Source organism: Saccopteryx bilineata, chromosome 6, assembly GCF_036850765.1.
Source record: "Saccopteryx bilineata isolate mSacBil1 chromosome 6, mSacBil1_pri_phased_curated, whole genome shotgun sequence".
Classification (NCBI taxonomy): Eukaryota; Metazoa; Chordata; class Mammalia; order Chiroptera; family Emballonuridae; genus Saccopteryx; species Saccopteryx bilineata.
In genome coordinates, this window is record NC_089495.1 from 106,907,242 (window position 1) to 106,921,986 (window position 14,745).

General features: G+C 45.4%; 1 protein-coding gene across 3 annotated transcripts in view; it reads right to left on the minus strand.

Annotated features, from left to right (window-relative positions):
- EBPL (EBP like) overlaps positions 1–11,132 on the minus strand; it is a 22,552-nt gene extending 11,420 nt beyond the window's left edge. For 2 of the 3 annotated variants that reach the window (XM_066237132.1, XM_066237135.1), the window contains exon 1: positions 10,909–11,132. In XM_066237132.1, coding sequence (XP_066093229.1) covers positions 10,909–11,079 — 171 coding nt within the window. In that variant the 5' untranslated portion in view covers positions 11,080–11,132. Of the gene's footprint in view, positions 1–3,840; positions 4,044–10,908 lie in introns of all 3 variants that reach the window. The other variant, XM_066237134.1, reaches the window with a different exon arrangement.
- Between the last annotated feature and the right edge of the window lie 3,613 nt (positions 11,133–14,745).

Consider the following 14,745-nt stretch of genomic DNA (forward strand, 5'->3'; position numbering starts at 1 on the left):
AGCATTCTCATAAAAGGTAGCTCAGTCCAGATGATGTCAGAAAAATGGTAGCGTGAGAGATAATCCTGTTCTCTCCCCTTGAAATTTCAACACCCCAGCTGGGCTCGCAGGCACACCTGAAAGATCCACGCACTGAATGGACTGAAGGTGGGACTGGGTGAAAAGGGGGACAGAAGATGCACTCATGGTGGGCTCCAGAGAGAGGCCCGGACTGTTCAGGTTTGCCTGCAGGGGCTCCAGAGGCCTGAAGTACTTTTTTTTTTTTCCTGCTGGGGCTCTGGTGAGGAGGGAAGCCCAGAATGACTGGGTTTTGTCTGCAGGGGCTCCGGAGAGGAGAGAAGCCCAGAGTAACTGAGTCTCCTTCAGCCAGGAGGAACAGTGAGATAGAGGGGGAGATACTGAACCAAAGTGGTGGCAGAATGAGGGGTCACGGCCAGTGTTCCCAGTTTACCCGCACTTGGCAGCTAAAGTGCAGCCCCCAACCTCCTGGATCCCGCCACCCTCATTTTGTAGTACTGAGAGTGGCAGAGACAAACCCCAGTTAGCTCTCCAGAGACACTATCTTCCCTGAAGAACAGAGGTGCTCCACATCCCGGCCCCAGATATGTTGAGATGTGGGAAGGAGTACCCCAGAAGCCTAAGATCACCAATGCTAAAGCTGTAAAGACCTCACAACATGCCCCTCCCACCAACCTGAGTGCAGCCTAGCCTACATCATTGCAGACAGCAACATCTCAGCAGAAGTCAGCCCAGAAATTCCACAGAGCTAAAACTTGTAATACAGCACCACCTACTGGAAGAAAACAGAAGAACCTCTCAAAATGAAAATATTTTTTCTTTTTTCTTCTTTAGAATTTCATTTTTATATTTTTTATTCTTATTTTTCTAGTGGGTATTTTTTTTTTTTTTTTTTCATTTTTCTGAAGCTGGAAACAGGGAGAGACAGTCAGACAGACTCCCGCATGCGCCCGACCGGGATCCACCCGGCACGCCCACCAGGGGGCGACGCTCTGCCCACCAGGGGGCGATGCTCTGCCCATCCTGGGCGTCGCCATGTTGCGACCCTCCTGGGTGTCGCCATATTGCGACCAGAGCCACTCTAGCGCCTGGGGCAGAGGCCACAGAGCCATCCCCAGCGCCCGGGCCATCTTTTGCTCCAATGGAGCCATGGAGCCTTGGCTGCGGGAGGGGAAGAGAGAGACAGAGAGGAAGGCGCGGCGGAGGGGTGGAGAAGCAAATGGGCGCTTCTCCTATGTGCCCTGGCCGGGAATCGAACCCGGGTCCTCCGCACGCTAGGCCGACGCTCTACCGCTGAGCCAACCGGCCAGGGCTCTAGTGGGTATTTTGTCTTTAATTTTTTTGTTTTTGTATTTTTGGGTTTTTCTTTTTTACTTGTCACTATTTTAAAATTTTTATACTTTTCACTTTTATTTTTCATTTTTCTAGATTTTTTTTTTTATTAGACTTCTTAACAATACTACTCTCAAATGACATCAAGAAAGAAGAAATCAAATACCATGGCTACACATGAAAGAGACATAGTTCAGAAAGAAATAAAAAATCTCTAGAAAGCAAGCTCAATCACATGGAAAACTTGAAGTTAAACAATTGGGAATTTGAAATTGAAGTTCTAAAAATACTCATAAAAAGCAGTTCTTAAAAGATCCCTTGTCCTTTCCACCAAATGAGGACACAGTGAGAAGTCGTTGGCTATGAGCCCAGCAGAGGGCCTCCCTTGACCATGCTGGCAGCCTGACCTCAGATTTCTAGCCTCTGGAAGACATGAAAAATAAATTTCTGTTGTTTATAAGCCACCCAGTCTGTGATATTTGGTTATAGCAGCCAGTGAACTAAGGAAACTGAAACAAAGTTTTTCTTTCTTTTTCTTTCTTTCTTTCTTTTTCTTTTTCTTTCTTTCTTTCTTTTCTTTCCTTCCTTCCTTCCTCTCTCTCTTTCTTTCTTTCCTTCCTTCCTCTTTCTTTCTTTCTTTCTTTCTTTCTTTCTTTCTTTCTTTCTTTCTTTCTTTTCTTTCTTCCTTCCTTTCCTTTCCCTTTCCCCTTTCCTTTCCTTTCCCTCCCTCCCTCCTTCCCCCCTTTCCTTCCTTTCTTCCTTCTTTCCCCTCCTTACAGAAGGAGTAAAATCAGGGAAAGGGTCACTACCCAGTTTCACAGCTGGTAAACGGCAGAGCCAGCATTCAAGAGCACATGTATAGGACCCAAAGCCAGTTCCCCAGGTTTCTTGAATAATGGTCAGACCCCCCTCCTGAACAGTGCTCAGTAACTAACACTGCACTGAAAAGGCAACCTGTAGACATATACAAGGCTAAGTGACAGGAAAGAAAAGCAGCAGGAAGCCATCTCATGGAAAATGGTGGAAGGCATTCAGTCTGGGTGAAGCTGTTGTGTGGACAGGGTATTCAACTTTTCTTTGGGTTACACAGAGGGCAGAGCTAGAACCAATGAGTAGAAGTCATAAGGAGGTTAATTTCAACTCAACGTAAGACACATTTTCTTTATAATTAGAGCTATTCATTTTGGAAAGAGAGCACTGACTGAAAGTTTTCAAGCAAAGGGTGGATGACTCTATGTCCTTCTGGGCCATTCATAAAATTCCTATTTCTAGAGTGAGATTAGACTACTCGGTCTCTAGAGCCTTCCTAGAGGCAGGCTGTCTTATTCCCCACACACAGGTTTGGGCATTGCCTCAGCTGTGTTGGCAATGACAGTGCTGTGCCCAGCATGGGACTCTATTCCACACTCCCCATAGAGTGGACAGCTGTTTTACATTGTGACAGCCATTTCTTTGGTTATAGGTGACTGGACCAGAGGACAAGGAGGGACAAGGACTAGACGAGCCAATGAAATTCTTACTTTCTGGAACTCAAACTGAGAAATAAGGAATGATTCCAAACTGATTCTGAAAACTAATATATAGCAGAGGTCACAAGAGACCAAGAACCAATCAACATTATGAATAAAATCAAGTTACCAGGAAGCAGGGTGTATTGCTTTGCCAGAAATAAAGTACTATAAACTATGTGGTTTCAAACATAAACATTTACTATCTCACAGTTCTGGAGACTGGACGTCCAGAACCAAGGTCTCAGTGGGCCGGCTCCTCCTGAGGGCTGTGAGAAGACTCTGCCCCGCTTCCCCCGCGTTGGATGGCTGGACGGCAATCTCTGGTACCCTTGGCTTACAGAAGCATCCCCTGATCTCTGCTTTTACATTCACAGAGAATATTTGTGTGTGCCTTGTGTCCAAATTTCCCCTTTTCATAAGGACAGTAGTTGTATTGGATGAGGGCCCACCGTAATGGCCCTTTTGAACTTGATCACCTCTGTCGGCCCACATTCTGAGGGATTGAGGGTTAGGACCTCACTATATTTTTTTGGAGGGGGAGGACAATCTTCAACCTATGGGATATGAGTAGATACAGACACAGAATAAAGAGTGAGAAAGGCTGCAAGTAGCACAAAGAGAAGAAGGCTTAGAGAGGAGCCAGGAGAGGGGGAAGTTATCCCAGACCAGAGCTAGCTGATTCAGAACAAACTCCAACTCCAGACTCCTTGAAGCCTGCTCTGCTTCTCTTCAGCTTCTGCTGGCTTTCCATGAGCTGCCATGGTCCTTATTGCTAAGCGTATCTGCCTGTCACTTGAATGGTAAGAGTAAATGAATCAGAGGTTCCTGCTCCAGAGCCCCACTTACAGGTTTAAAACACTAAACACCACTGTAATCTACACTGCCTTCTCTTTTGTTCCAAAAGTAATAGACAACGTGTTCACACAGGATAGTGACTATTAAATGTACCAAGCAAATAAAATCTTGAAAAACACAAAACCTTCTTTGAATTTCTTCCCAAAGTGGTTGCAGTTTGGGGCCACCGTTTTTGAACAAGCAGGCTCACACTCTCCCAGGATGACTGGAAGGACCACTTGAGCCAACCGGTTCTTCATCCGGCTACTAGAGCTGATGGTCCTAAAACGTCCGAGGTCTTAGGATGTAGTCAGCTTTGCGAAGGCACTCTGCAGTCAGGCAGGGTATCTTTGAAGACACAAAGATGGGAAAGTAAGTCTGTTCCCAAGGCACTCAAAAGTCTTGCAAAGGAGGTAGTAATCACCCTTTCCCCACACACATCCTCAGGAAAGCTAGTGATGCTTTGTGACAGAGGATGTGCGAAGAGCTGGGGACTACTGAAAAGAATGATTAAACAGAAAGCAGGGATACAATCTGCAGCAGGCCACCAGACAGGGTTTCTCCCCGGATACGTGGCTGGAGTTGGGCAATTGGGTACATGTGTATGCATGTGTGCCCAGAATACGTAAAAGGTCTTTTCCGACAAGGAACTAATCATTTAAGACTTGGATAAACAAGCTTACTTCTTTTGACCAATTTCCTTTTTCTTTTCTTTTTTTAATTTTCCATTGACTTGAGAGAGAGCAAGAGAAAGGAAGGGAGAGAGAACCATCCTCTCACTGTTTCACTTAGTTGTTCCACTTAGTTGGGCACTAATTGGTCGCTTCTGATATGTGCCTTAACCCGGGATATATCCGCAACCTTGACATATTGGGATGATGCTCTAACCAATTAAGCTACCCAGCCAGGTCTATATTACTTTATTATTATTATTATTTCTTGTATTTTTCTGAAGCTGGAAACGGGGAGGACAGTCAGACAGACTCCCGCATGCGCCCGACCGGGATCCACCCGGCACACCCACCAGGGGCGATGCTCTGCCCACCAGGGGACGATGCTCTGCCTCTCCGGGGCGTCGCTCTGCCACGACCAGAGCCACTCTAGCGCCTGGGGCAGAGGCCAAGGAGCCATCCCCAGCGCCGGGCCATCTTTGCTCCAATGGAGCCTTGGCTGCGGGAGGGGAAGAGAGAGACAGAGAGGAAGGAGGGGGGGGGGGTGGAGAAGCAAATGGGCGCTTCTCCTATGTGCCCTGGCTGGGAATCGAACCCGGGTCCCCCACACGCCAGGCCGACGCTCTACCGCTGAGCCAACCGGCCAGGGCCTATATTATTTTTTTAAAAGTTAGTTGTTACCTGACCTGTGGTGGCGCAGTGGATAAAGTGCCGACCTAGAATGCTGAGGGTGCCAGTTTGAAACCTGGGCTTGTCTGGTCAAGGCACATACGGGAAGCAACTACTATCAGTTGATGCTTCCCTTTCCCCCATCTTCCACCAACCCTTTCTCTCTCTCTCTCTCTTGCTCTCAAAATCAATAAACAAAATCTTAAATAAAAATAAATAAAAGCTGCTGTCTGCCATAGTTGAAATATAAACAGAATACCCTGACCAGGTGGTGGCACAGTGGACAGAGCATCAACCTGGATGCTGACATCCCAAGTTCAAAACCACAAGGTCGCTGGCTTGAGTACAGGCTTATCCAGTTTGAGTGTGAGGTCATCAGCTTGAGAGTGGGATCACAGACATAATCCTATGCTCGCTGGCTTGAGCAAGGGGTCACTGGCTCGGCTGGAGCCCCCTGGTCAAGGCACATATAAGAAGCAATCAATGAACAACTAAGGTGCTGCAACTAGGAGTTGATACTTCTCATCTCTCTCCATTCCTGTCTGTCTCTCCCTCTCACCCATTCAATGAGGCTGCTCAAAGCACTTAAACTACTGAAGCTCTTCCAACCATGAGGCCACCAAATCTGCAATGCTACTTGCTTTGTTGAAGCCCTGGTTGGCATCATTAAGCTCCCCAAGATGGACTGTGAGGTACAAGGTCATTCTCCAGGGTCTCTCTCTCTGTCTTCCTCTCTCTGAAATCAATAAAATAAACATTAAAAAAGTCTTCCAGCTCCCTTACCAGCCTGTCCCAACTTATTCTTCAGGCACTAGAATGGCCCTGGTTGCAACAGAGCAACGCCCTAGATGGGCAGAGCATTGCCCCCTGGTGGGCATGCCAGGTGGATCCCGGTCAGGCGCATGCAAGAGTCTGTCTGACTGCCTCCCCGTTTCCAACTTCAGAAAAATAAAAAAATAAAAATAAATAAATAAAAATAACGAGCCTGACCAGGCGGTGGCGCAGTGGATAGAGCATCAGACTGGGATGCAGAGGACCCAGGTTTGAGACCCTGAGGTCGCCAGCTTGAGTGTGGGCTCATCTGGTTTGAGCAAAGCTCATCAGCTTGGACCCAAGGTCGCTGGCTTGAGCAAGGGGTTACTCGGTCTGCTGTAGCCCCACGGTCAAGGCACATATGGGAAAGCAATCAATGATCAACTAAAGTGCCACAACGAAAAAAACTGATGATTGATGCTTCTCATCTCTCTCTGACTCTCGCTCTGTCTCTGTAAAAACAAACAAAACAAAAAACAACAAAAAGCCTGACCTGCGGTGGCGAAGTGGATAAAGCATCAACCTGGAAATGCTGAGGTCACCGGTTCGAAACCCTGGGCTTGCCTAGTCAAGGCACATATGGGAGTTGATTCTTCCAGCTCCTCCCCCCTTCTCTCTCTCTGTCTCTCTCTCCTCTCTGTCTCTCCTCTCTAAAATGAATAAATAAAATTTAAAAAATAACAAAAAAAAAAAAATAAAGTTATCTTTTTATATAAAGATACATTCTTAGTTAAGATTTAGTAAATTTGGCCCTGGCCGGTTGGCTCAGAGGTAGAGCGTCGGCCTGGCGTGCGGGGGACCCGGGTTCGATTCCCGGCCAGGGCACATAGGAGAAGCGCCCATTTGCTTCTCCACCCCCACCCCCCTCCATCCTCTCTGTCTCTCTCTTCCCCTCCCATAGCCAAGGTTCTACTGGAGCAAAGATGGCCCGGGCACTGGGGATGGCTCCTTGGCCTCTGCCCCAGGCGCTAGAGTGGCTCTGGTCGCAGCAGAGCGACACCCCGGAGGGGCAGAGCATCGCCCCCTGGTGGGCAGAGCATCGCCCGCCCCTGGTGGGGTGGATCCCGGTCGGGCGCATGCGGGAGTCTGTCTGTCTGTCTCTCCCCGTTTCCAGCTTCAGAAAAATACAAAAAAAAAAAAAAAAAGATTTAGTAAATTTGGCAGGTCCCAGCATGAATGTGTTAAGTTTTTTCAATCTTGTATTTATGAGAAACATGAGCCTGATGTGTCCTGGTGATTTCTTCAGTGTTTGGGCATATATCTGAAAGTCAAACTCTCACTTCCTCATCAATACATTGAAGAATTCCTCTCTTTTTACTCTTAATTGTGTTGAGGGTAGAAAATCCAAATTCACATAAATAGGATGTTGAAAACTGTAGTAAAATGTTCAAAGCTTTTTTAGATATTGCCACATATTCTTCTTTTATAGAAATCCAAAAGGCTTCAAGAGATAATTCTTTATATTTAATCATCAATCCAAAACCCCCACCATACATATCATCTTAACTTTACACCAAACAAAGGATAGAAGAAACTTGCCTCCAGTCTTTCCAGGGAACATGGGGGGTAGTGTAAACAATCCAGCACCACAGCTTAATAGCCTTTTGCAACCTAATCAGGCAAGTGAGGTGCATGGTTGGGCAGACTGTCATTTTACAGCCAATTCCTCACACCTCTGTCCCCCAAAAGTCTAAACTCCAAAACCCTGTTGGTTTTTTGGCCCCAACAAGCACATATTTTTCTGGAATACCATAAGGCGCACCTGGAAATCTTCTAGGGCACACCAGTGTGCCCTGGCGCACACTTTGAGAACCACTGAACTAAGGCATGATAGATCTCAAAGCGGAACATTTTATAGCTGGGACAGGTAAATGGCACAAGGGGCTGGGTAGGGGACAGATAATTTTGGAACAGGGAGGGGCAAGAACAGGATGACTACACATTGGGCTATACTTGAAGGTGCCACAGAGATGTGTGTGGTGTTACCTCTAACAATCTGCTTGCAAAGTAGACTTAATTTTAAACTAGGTGGAGCACATATGGGTATATGTTTTTCTTTTTAATTACCTTTTTTGTATGTCTAGAATATGTTATAATAAATTCTTCTTCACTGGGCCTACGAACCTATTTTACTGCCCTTGTTCTTCAAGAGGCGTGTGTCAAATGACAGCTTAAAAAATCAATTCTATAAATAAACGAGTTGAGGAAAAATATTCAGTCTCTTATCTCCATAGGCTGACTATTAGGAAAGAAGGAATTTCATCATCCCATCAACATTTGGCATGTACACATACCCAACTAACCTACAGACCTAGATGATTATTGAAAATTTTTCACTCCAGCCAGTTAACTCAGTTGATTGTCGTCCCTAAAGGTTGAAGGTTCCAGCCCCCGTCAGGGCACACATAGGAAGCAACGAAAGGATGCACGACCGAATGGAACAACAAATGTATGCTTCCCTTCCCCCTTCCCTTCTTTTCCTTCTTCTCTTTTAAAAAAATAAAATGAAAATTAAGCCTGAAGAGCTCAGTTAGATAGCTCGGTTAGTTGGAGCATCTCCGGAGTGCAAAGGCTGCCAGTTCGATTTCCTGATCAGGGCACATACTGGAGCAGACTGACGTTCCTGTCTCTCTCTCTCTCTCAAAATAAATGAATGAGTAAATAAATTAGAAAAATAAGACTTTGCCTACTTGCTTGCTCTCTCAATATGATAGATCAGAGATTTTCAACCCTTTGCATCTCAGACTGAAGCAATTGCTCAGTCTTCAAAAATCTAATGAGAAGAAAAGAAATATTAAGGAGTAAAACCAGCAGTTATTTCCCTGCTGTAGGTTTGCTTGCTTCCCGCTTCTGAGTAAATCCCCAACCCTGAGCCCAGTGCAGCCGCGCAGCCATGCTTTCTACCTCCATGTGCTCAGCCCCAGCCCAGCGATCTTCAACCTTCTTCATCTTGTGGCACACATGAATTGATGGCTTAGATTCTGTGACACCCCCCAAAATAATTTTTTTGTCAATGTGACAGAGAAAAATAGGTATAATTTTGATTCATTCACACCAGATGGCTACTGTTGTGTTGGCTATTGTCATTTTTCTAAATTTGACAACCTAGCCTGACCAGGTGGTGGCGCAGTGGATAGAGCATCAGACTGGGATGCGGAAGACCCAGGTTCGAGACCCCGAGGTTGCCAGTTTGAGCGCGGGCTCATCTGGCTTGAGCAAAAAGCTCGCCAGCTTGGACCCAAGGTTGCTGGCTCAAGCAAGGGGTTATTCGGTCTGCTGAAGGCCCGTGGTCAAGGCACATATGAGAAAGCAATCAATGAACAACTAAGGTGTCGCAATGCGCAACGAAAAACTAATGATTGATGCTTCTCATCTCTCTGTTCCTGTCTGTCTGTCCCTGACTATCCCTCACTCTGACTCTCTCTCTGTCTCTGTAAAAAAAAAATAATAATAATAATAAATAAATAAATAAATAAATTTGACAACCTAAGGGAAAAGAGGTGTCAGATATTTAACTACTCAGGTATTGCATGTTTTAAAAATCCTTGCTGCACGCCTGTATGCAGCACACCAGTTGAAAAATCACTGCTATATACTTTGGCTTCACATCAGCCCAGGTTTGTCTAGATTTAAGCAAGGTCAAATTTGCAAAAGTTCTTTTGGCATAGTTAAAATAACTTTAAGGAAAAGTATGTGCATGGGGAAGGGGGTATTTTAATAAAATTCCCTTAGATATAATCTACTGGCTATTTGTAAAATAAACTGAATTTTTAGGGACATAAAGCCTGGTGTGATATAAAATGAGTACAAGGCCTGACCAAACGGTGGCGCAGTGGATGGAGCATCGTTGAGTGCTGGCTCATCTAGTTTAAGCAAAGTTCACTAGCTTGGACCCAAGGTCCCTGGCTCAAGCAAGGGGTTATTCAGTCTGCTGAAGGCCCACAGTCAAGGCACATATGAGAAAACAATCAATGAACAACTAAGGTGTCACAACAAAAAACTAATGATTGATGCTTCTCATCTCTCAGTTCCTGTCTCTCTGTCCCTATCTATCCTCCTCTCTGACTCTCTCTCTGTCTCTGTTTCTGTAATAAAATAAAGAGTACAAGTTTTGCAGTTACAAACTCAGAATCATGTCAGCTGTGTGGTATTGTGGTCATCTAACTTAGCTGGGCTTGATTTCTCCTCTGTAAAATGGGGACAATAATAACTAGCTAACAGTGTTGTAAAGATTCAAAATTTAAACACAGTACAGTACTATGCCTGGCACATGGTCATGATGCAATAAATGGGATTACTATTAAGGCACACCGGGTTTTGTGTTTTGTTTTTTTCTTTTGCTGCAGCATGCCTCCTAACCTCTCCCTGCTCTCTCTGGGGCACTTAAAAACTCAATTTTCAGTTCAACATTTAGTGCAAGTTACAAAGTCAAATAAGCCAAGGCTGTTAGTAGCTTACTATTAAATTAACATAACACGGTACAAAAATCACTATATTTACAGTTAAAAAATTTTTTCCCATTGATTTGAGAGAGTGAGAGATAAGAGTGAGAGATAGAGAGAAAGGAAGAGAGAGAGGAAAGAGGAGGGGGAGAAAGAGAGAGAGAGAGAGAGAGAGAGAGAGAGAGAGGAGAAGGGACAGAGAAAGGAAAGGGGAGAGAGAGTGAGAGAGTGAGAGAACTCGTTGTTCCACTCAGTTGTTCCATTTAGTTGTGCACTCACTGATTGCTTCTTCCACATGCCCTGACCCGGGATGGAACCTGGTCCTCGGTGCGCCCAGACGATTTTATCCACTGCACCACCTGGCGAGGGCCTCAGCTTTTGTTTTTGTTTTTAATTGGCACCACTAAGGAAACTGCGCTCTTTTTACAGCATCCGGCCAAAGGCCAGGAGCACCGCGTCCGCCACATACTTCCCAGTCTCCGCAAACTTCCCGCCGCAGAAATGGAGCGGCTAACTAGTCGCCCGTCCTTTTCAAGGCACGCTGTGGGATGAGGGAGGGAAGGGTCCCAAAGAGGCGCCATAGGCCTGCATCTGCCGGCCCGAGGGGACAACACTCACCAGTGCGAAGTGCACCAGGGCGTCGTAGCAGAGCCAGGCGAGCACGCCACAGTCCACTGCCCCCCGCCCGCGGCCCAGGCGTAGGCCCAGCGCGCAGCCCGCCCCCAGCAGCGCGGCGCACAGCAGCAGCGAGCCACCCGCCGCCGCCCCCAGCTCCGACCCAGCGACCATGCTTCTCGGTCCCGTTGCCTGCGGCGAGCTTTGCAAGCCGCAAAGGTGGAGCGGGCCAGGAAAGGTGGGCGGGGCCAGGCCTCCGGGGGGCGGGGCTCCTTGGCCAGGGCGGAGGCGGGCAGCGGCTTTCCTTTCCGCCACCCCCTCCAGGTTAGCCAACCCATACCCCGAGGTTTCCTGGAGTCGGTATCCGGCACAAGAAGTCGCGTGACGTCCTGGTCCAAACCTGTTCCCAAGCCAAACCCAAAGTACTGCAGTATTATTTTTAACCAGATTCAGAACCTTAAGGTACAAAGTGAAGTACAAATGGTGGAAATTTTGCTGATAGACTAGGGAGAATATTAGAGACAAAAGGCTCTAGCCCTTGCAAGTCTTGCAGGAGGTGACGGCCAAGGGAATTTTCAGCCACCAACAGGCTTTTTAAAGCCTTGTGGCTTCCTGTGAACTAGATTTCTTAAAAAATGGGTGAGGAGCTACAGGTCATTTCGACTTGGCACTAGCTGCTTTGATCTCCGCTATCTTATCTAATATCACAACAGCTCAAGAGGTCTGAGTTTTCCTATTTTACAAATGTGAAAACAGACTCAGACCGGCCCAGGGCAGAATCCGTGACTGGGTGTCCTCAAGGCCTTTGCTTCTTGACCCTGCACTCTGACATCCTAATAGGCAACTACTATATAGCTCTACTCTGATGAAGTGCAACTGTATCCCAATCACATTAACCTTTCTCTTTACTTTTGCTAGCATTTTAAAATTTGCTCTTAACCCCCCCGCCTCTCCTTCCTTAGGCCTTTGTTACTTAGAGACATAACACTGTAGAAAGGAGTCAGAGTTTAAAGATTGCAACCCTTATTGACCATGCCTGTATTTTTCAGTTTGAATAGCTAGGTAAAAGCATGCTCAGAGACATTTGAATTTCAGGTTAAAAAAATGAATTAATTTTAAAAAATATATTCATACTAAAGTCTCACTAGGATATTTATGCTAAAAAGGTTATTTGTTGTTTTAAAATGTGGTATATATAAACAATGCAATATTAGTCAGCTATAAATAGGAATGAAATCCTGACCCATGCTACAACATGGAAGTTCCTTGAGCACATTATGCTAAGTGAAATAAGCCAGTCACAAGAAAGACAAATACATACTGTAGGATTCCACTTACATGAGGTATATCTAGCTAGAGTAGTCATAATCTTACAGAAAATAGAATGGTGATTGCCAGCTGCTGCTAGGAGAGAAATTGTTAATGGCTATAGAATTTCAGTTTTGCAAGATGAAAAAGTTCTGGAGTATTGGTTCACGATGTAAATATACTTAACATACTGCCCTGTGTGAGGTCAGTTGGCAATAGGGGAAGGTCACATGAGGAACCAGGCCAGGGAACTTTGGCTAGAACTGCCCACACCCATGCCTGCCAAAAGAAACTTCCCAGGAGCCCTTTGAAAAAGAACGACTATCTGTCAGCCAATGAAATTTCACCACGTCAAATCAACCCGACCACCCTACCGACCCTATAAATTACCCAACAGGGGATGCTGTGCGACTTCTCTGGCCCATCTCACGGCCCAGAGACCCTCGTCTGGGATGCGCTCTACTAAGTAAAGCTTTTGCTATTCCACATTTGGTGGCTACGCCCTTTTTTCTTCCTCAGTGGGGAAAATACCTTACACACTTTACACTTAAAAATGATTAAGATGGTAAATTTCATGTTCTGTGTATTTTACCACAATTAAACAACTTCTGGCCTGACCAGGTGGTGGTACAGTGGATAGAGCGTTGGACTGGGACACGGAGGAACTGGATTTGAAACCCTGAGGTCGCTGGCTTAAGCATGGGGTCACTGGCTTGAGCAAGGGGTCACTTGCTCTGCTGCAGTCCCTGGGTCAAGGCACATATGAGAAAGCAATCAATGAACAACTAAGGAGCTGCAACAAAGAATTGATGCTTCTCATCTCTCTCCCTTCCATTCTGTCCCTATCCGTCCCTCTCTCTGTCTCTCTGTCACCAGAGGCGGATTAAGTGCGGTTGAGGCCCCGGGCCCAGAAGAAATATTGGACCCCTTAAAAAAAGAGAGACAGGGAAAATAAAAATACGTGTTCACCATATTTTTAAATGAGTAAAAACATTATGTACTATTAATGTTAAAATTGAAACCAAACTTGGTGTCATTAGAAAAAAGTGTAAATTTGGGGTTTTGTGGGGCCCTTCTGAAGTCGGGACCCAGGGCAAGTGCCCGGTGTGCTGTTAAATCCGCCTGTTTGTCATGTCTCTCTCTCTCTCTCTCTCTCTCACTCACTCACACACACACACACACACCAACAACAAACAAGAAAAACTTCTGGGAATACAAGTTCAGTAACTTCCTCCCCTAGTTACTCCTTATATAATTTTTTAAAAATATAGCTGATAAAATTAATTGCTAGTCTCTTGCTACTAGAATATAAGGCCAGGGGTTGTGTCTGGCTTGTTTACTGCTGTATCACTTTCATCCATTACAGAGTTTGATATATATATATATATTAGTTGTTCAATTAAATAACTAATGACTGAAGGAATATGGCCAATCCTGTGAACTTAGAAAATTGACGATCACTATTGTCTTGTATATTCAACATCTATTTACCTCTGCCAACTACCCCACATCACCCTCTAGTGACTGCCCAGCCCTTCCCTTCAGAGGACAATAAAAACCTAAGAAACTAATTAGATTCATTGTCTTCATATTCTGCCCCTCCTCCTCAGTCCTTTCCACTCTAGTTTCTGCCTCCTTTTCTGCAGTGATACAGCTCTAAGGTGACCAGTGACCTCTGCATCACTAACCCAAAGGACATTTCCTGTTCTTACCCTACTTGACCTCTCAGCATCATTGGACACTGAAATCACTTTCCCTCTGTTTTTCTGTAAAAAACAAGAGCTTTCTTTCTACCTTTAGCCATACCATCTGTTTTCTTTGCAACCTCATCCTCCACTACATGCCCACAGAATGTGAGAACTCCACAGTAATTAGCCTTAAATCCTGTTCTCAATCCAAATGCTAATGCTGAACCCAGGCAGTCTCATCATCGCCCTTGCTTTAATAGCCACCAAAACTAGGCAGAAGATTCAAATGTCTACCCTGGCCCTCTCTTCTGAGCTCTGGATCAGTATTTACAACTGTCCTTCTTAACAGTCTATGGATGTCTCAAGTCAACCCAACCAAACTGAACTCATCACCCTCTATTCCCGTCTCTTCCAGTGTCCCCTATCGTATGTTACTTCCATTTGCCAGTTACTACGATCCAGAAACCTTATCATCCTTGATACTTTCCTCTCAAACTCCCGATCTAAGGCATTGCCAGTTTCTATTTTAAGGGGTATCTCTTGATCACATTCACTTCATGGACCACACTGTTCACTGTCTCTTGCCTCATTGCTTTACTCACTGATGTGATCTCTGCACATCACTAAATCCAAAGTACATTTCTTCTGTCCTTACCTTACCAGCCAGTGATTGTTATTAAACACAATTCTTCTACCATCACTCTTGTTCAGTGATACTATCTACCACTGATCTTAGAATACTAAAATCCTTTATGTGACTTCCCAGCCAATGGGGTCTGGCCATGACTTATGTTTAGCCACTTCCTTGCTCCTAGAAATCCTTCTCTCCATTATCTTTGCTGAG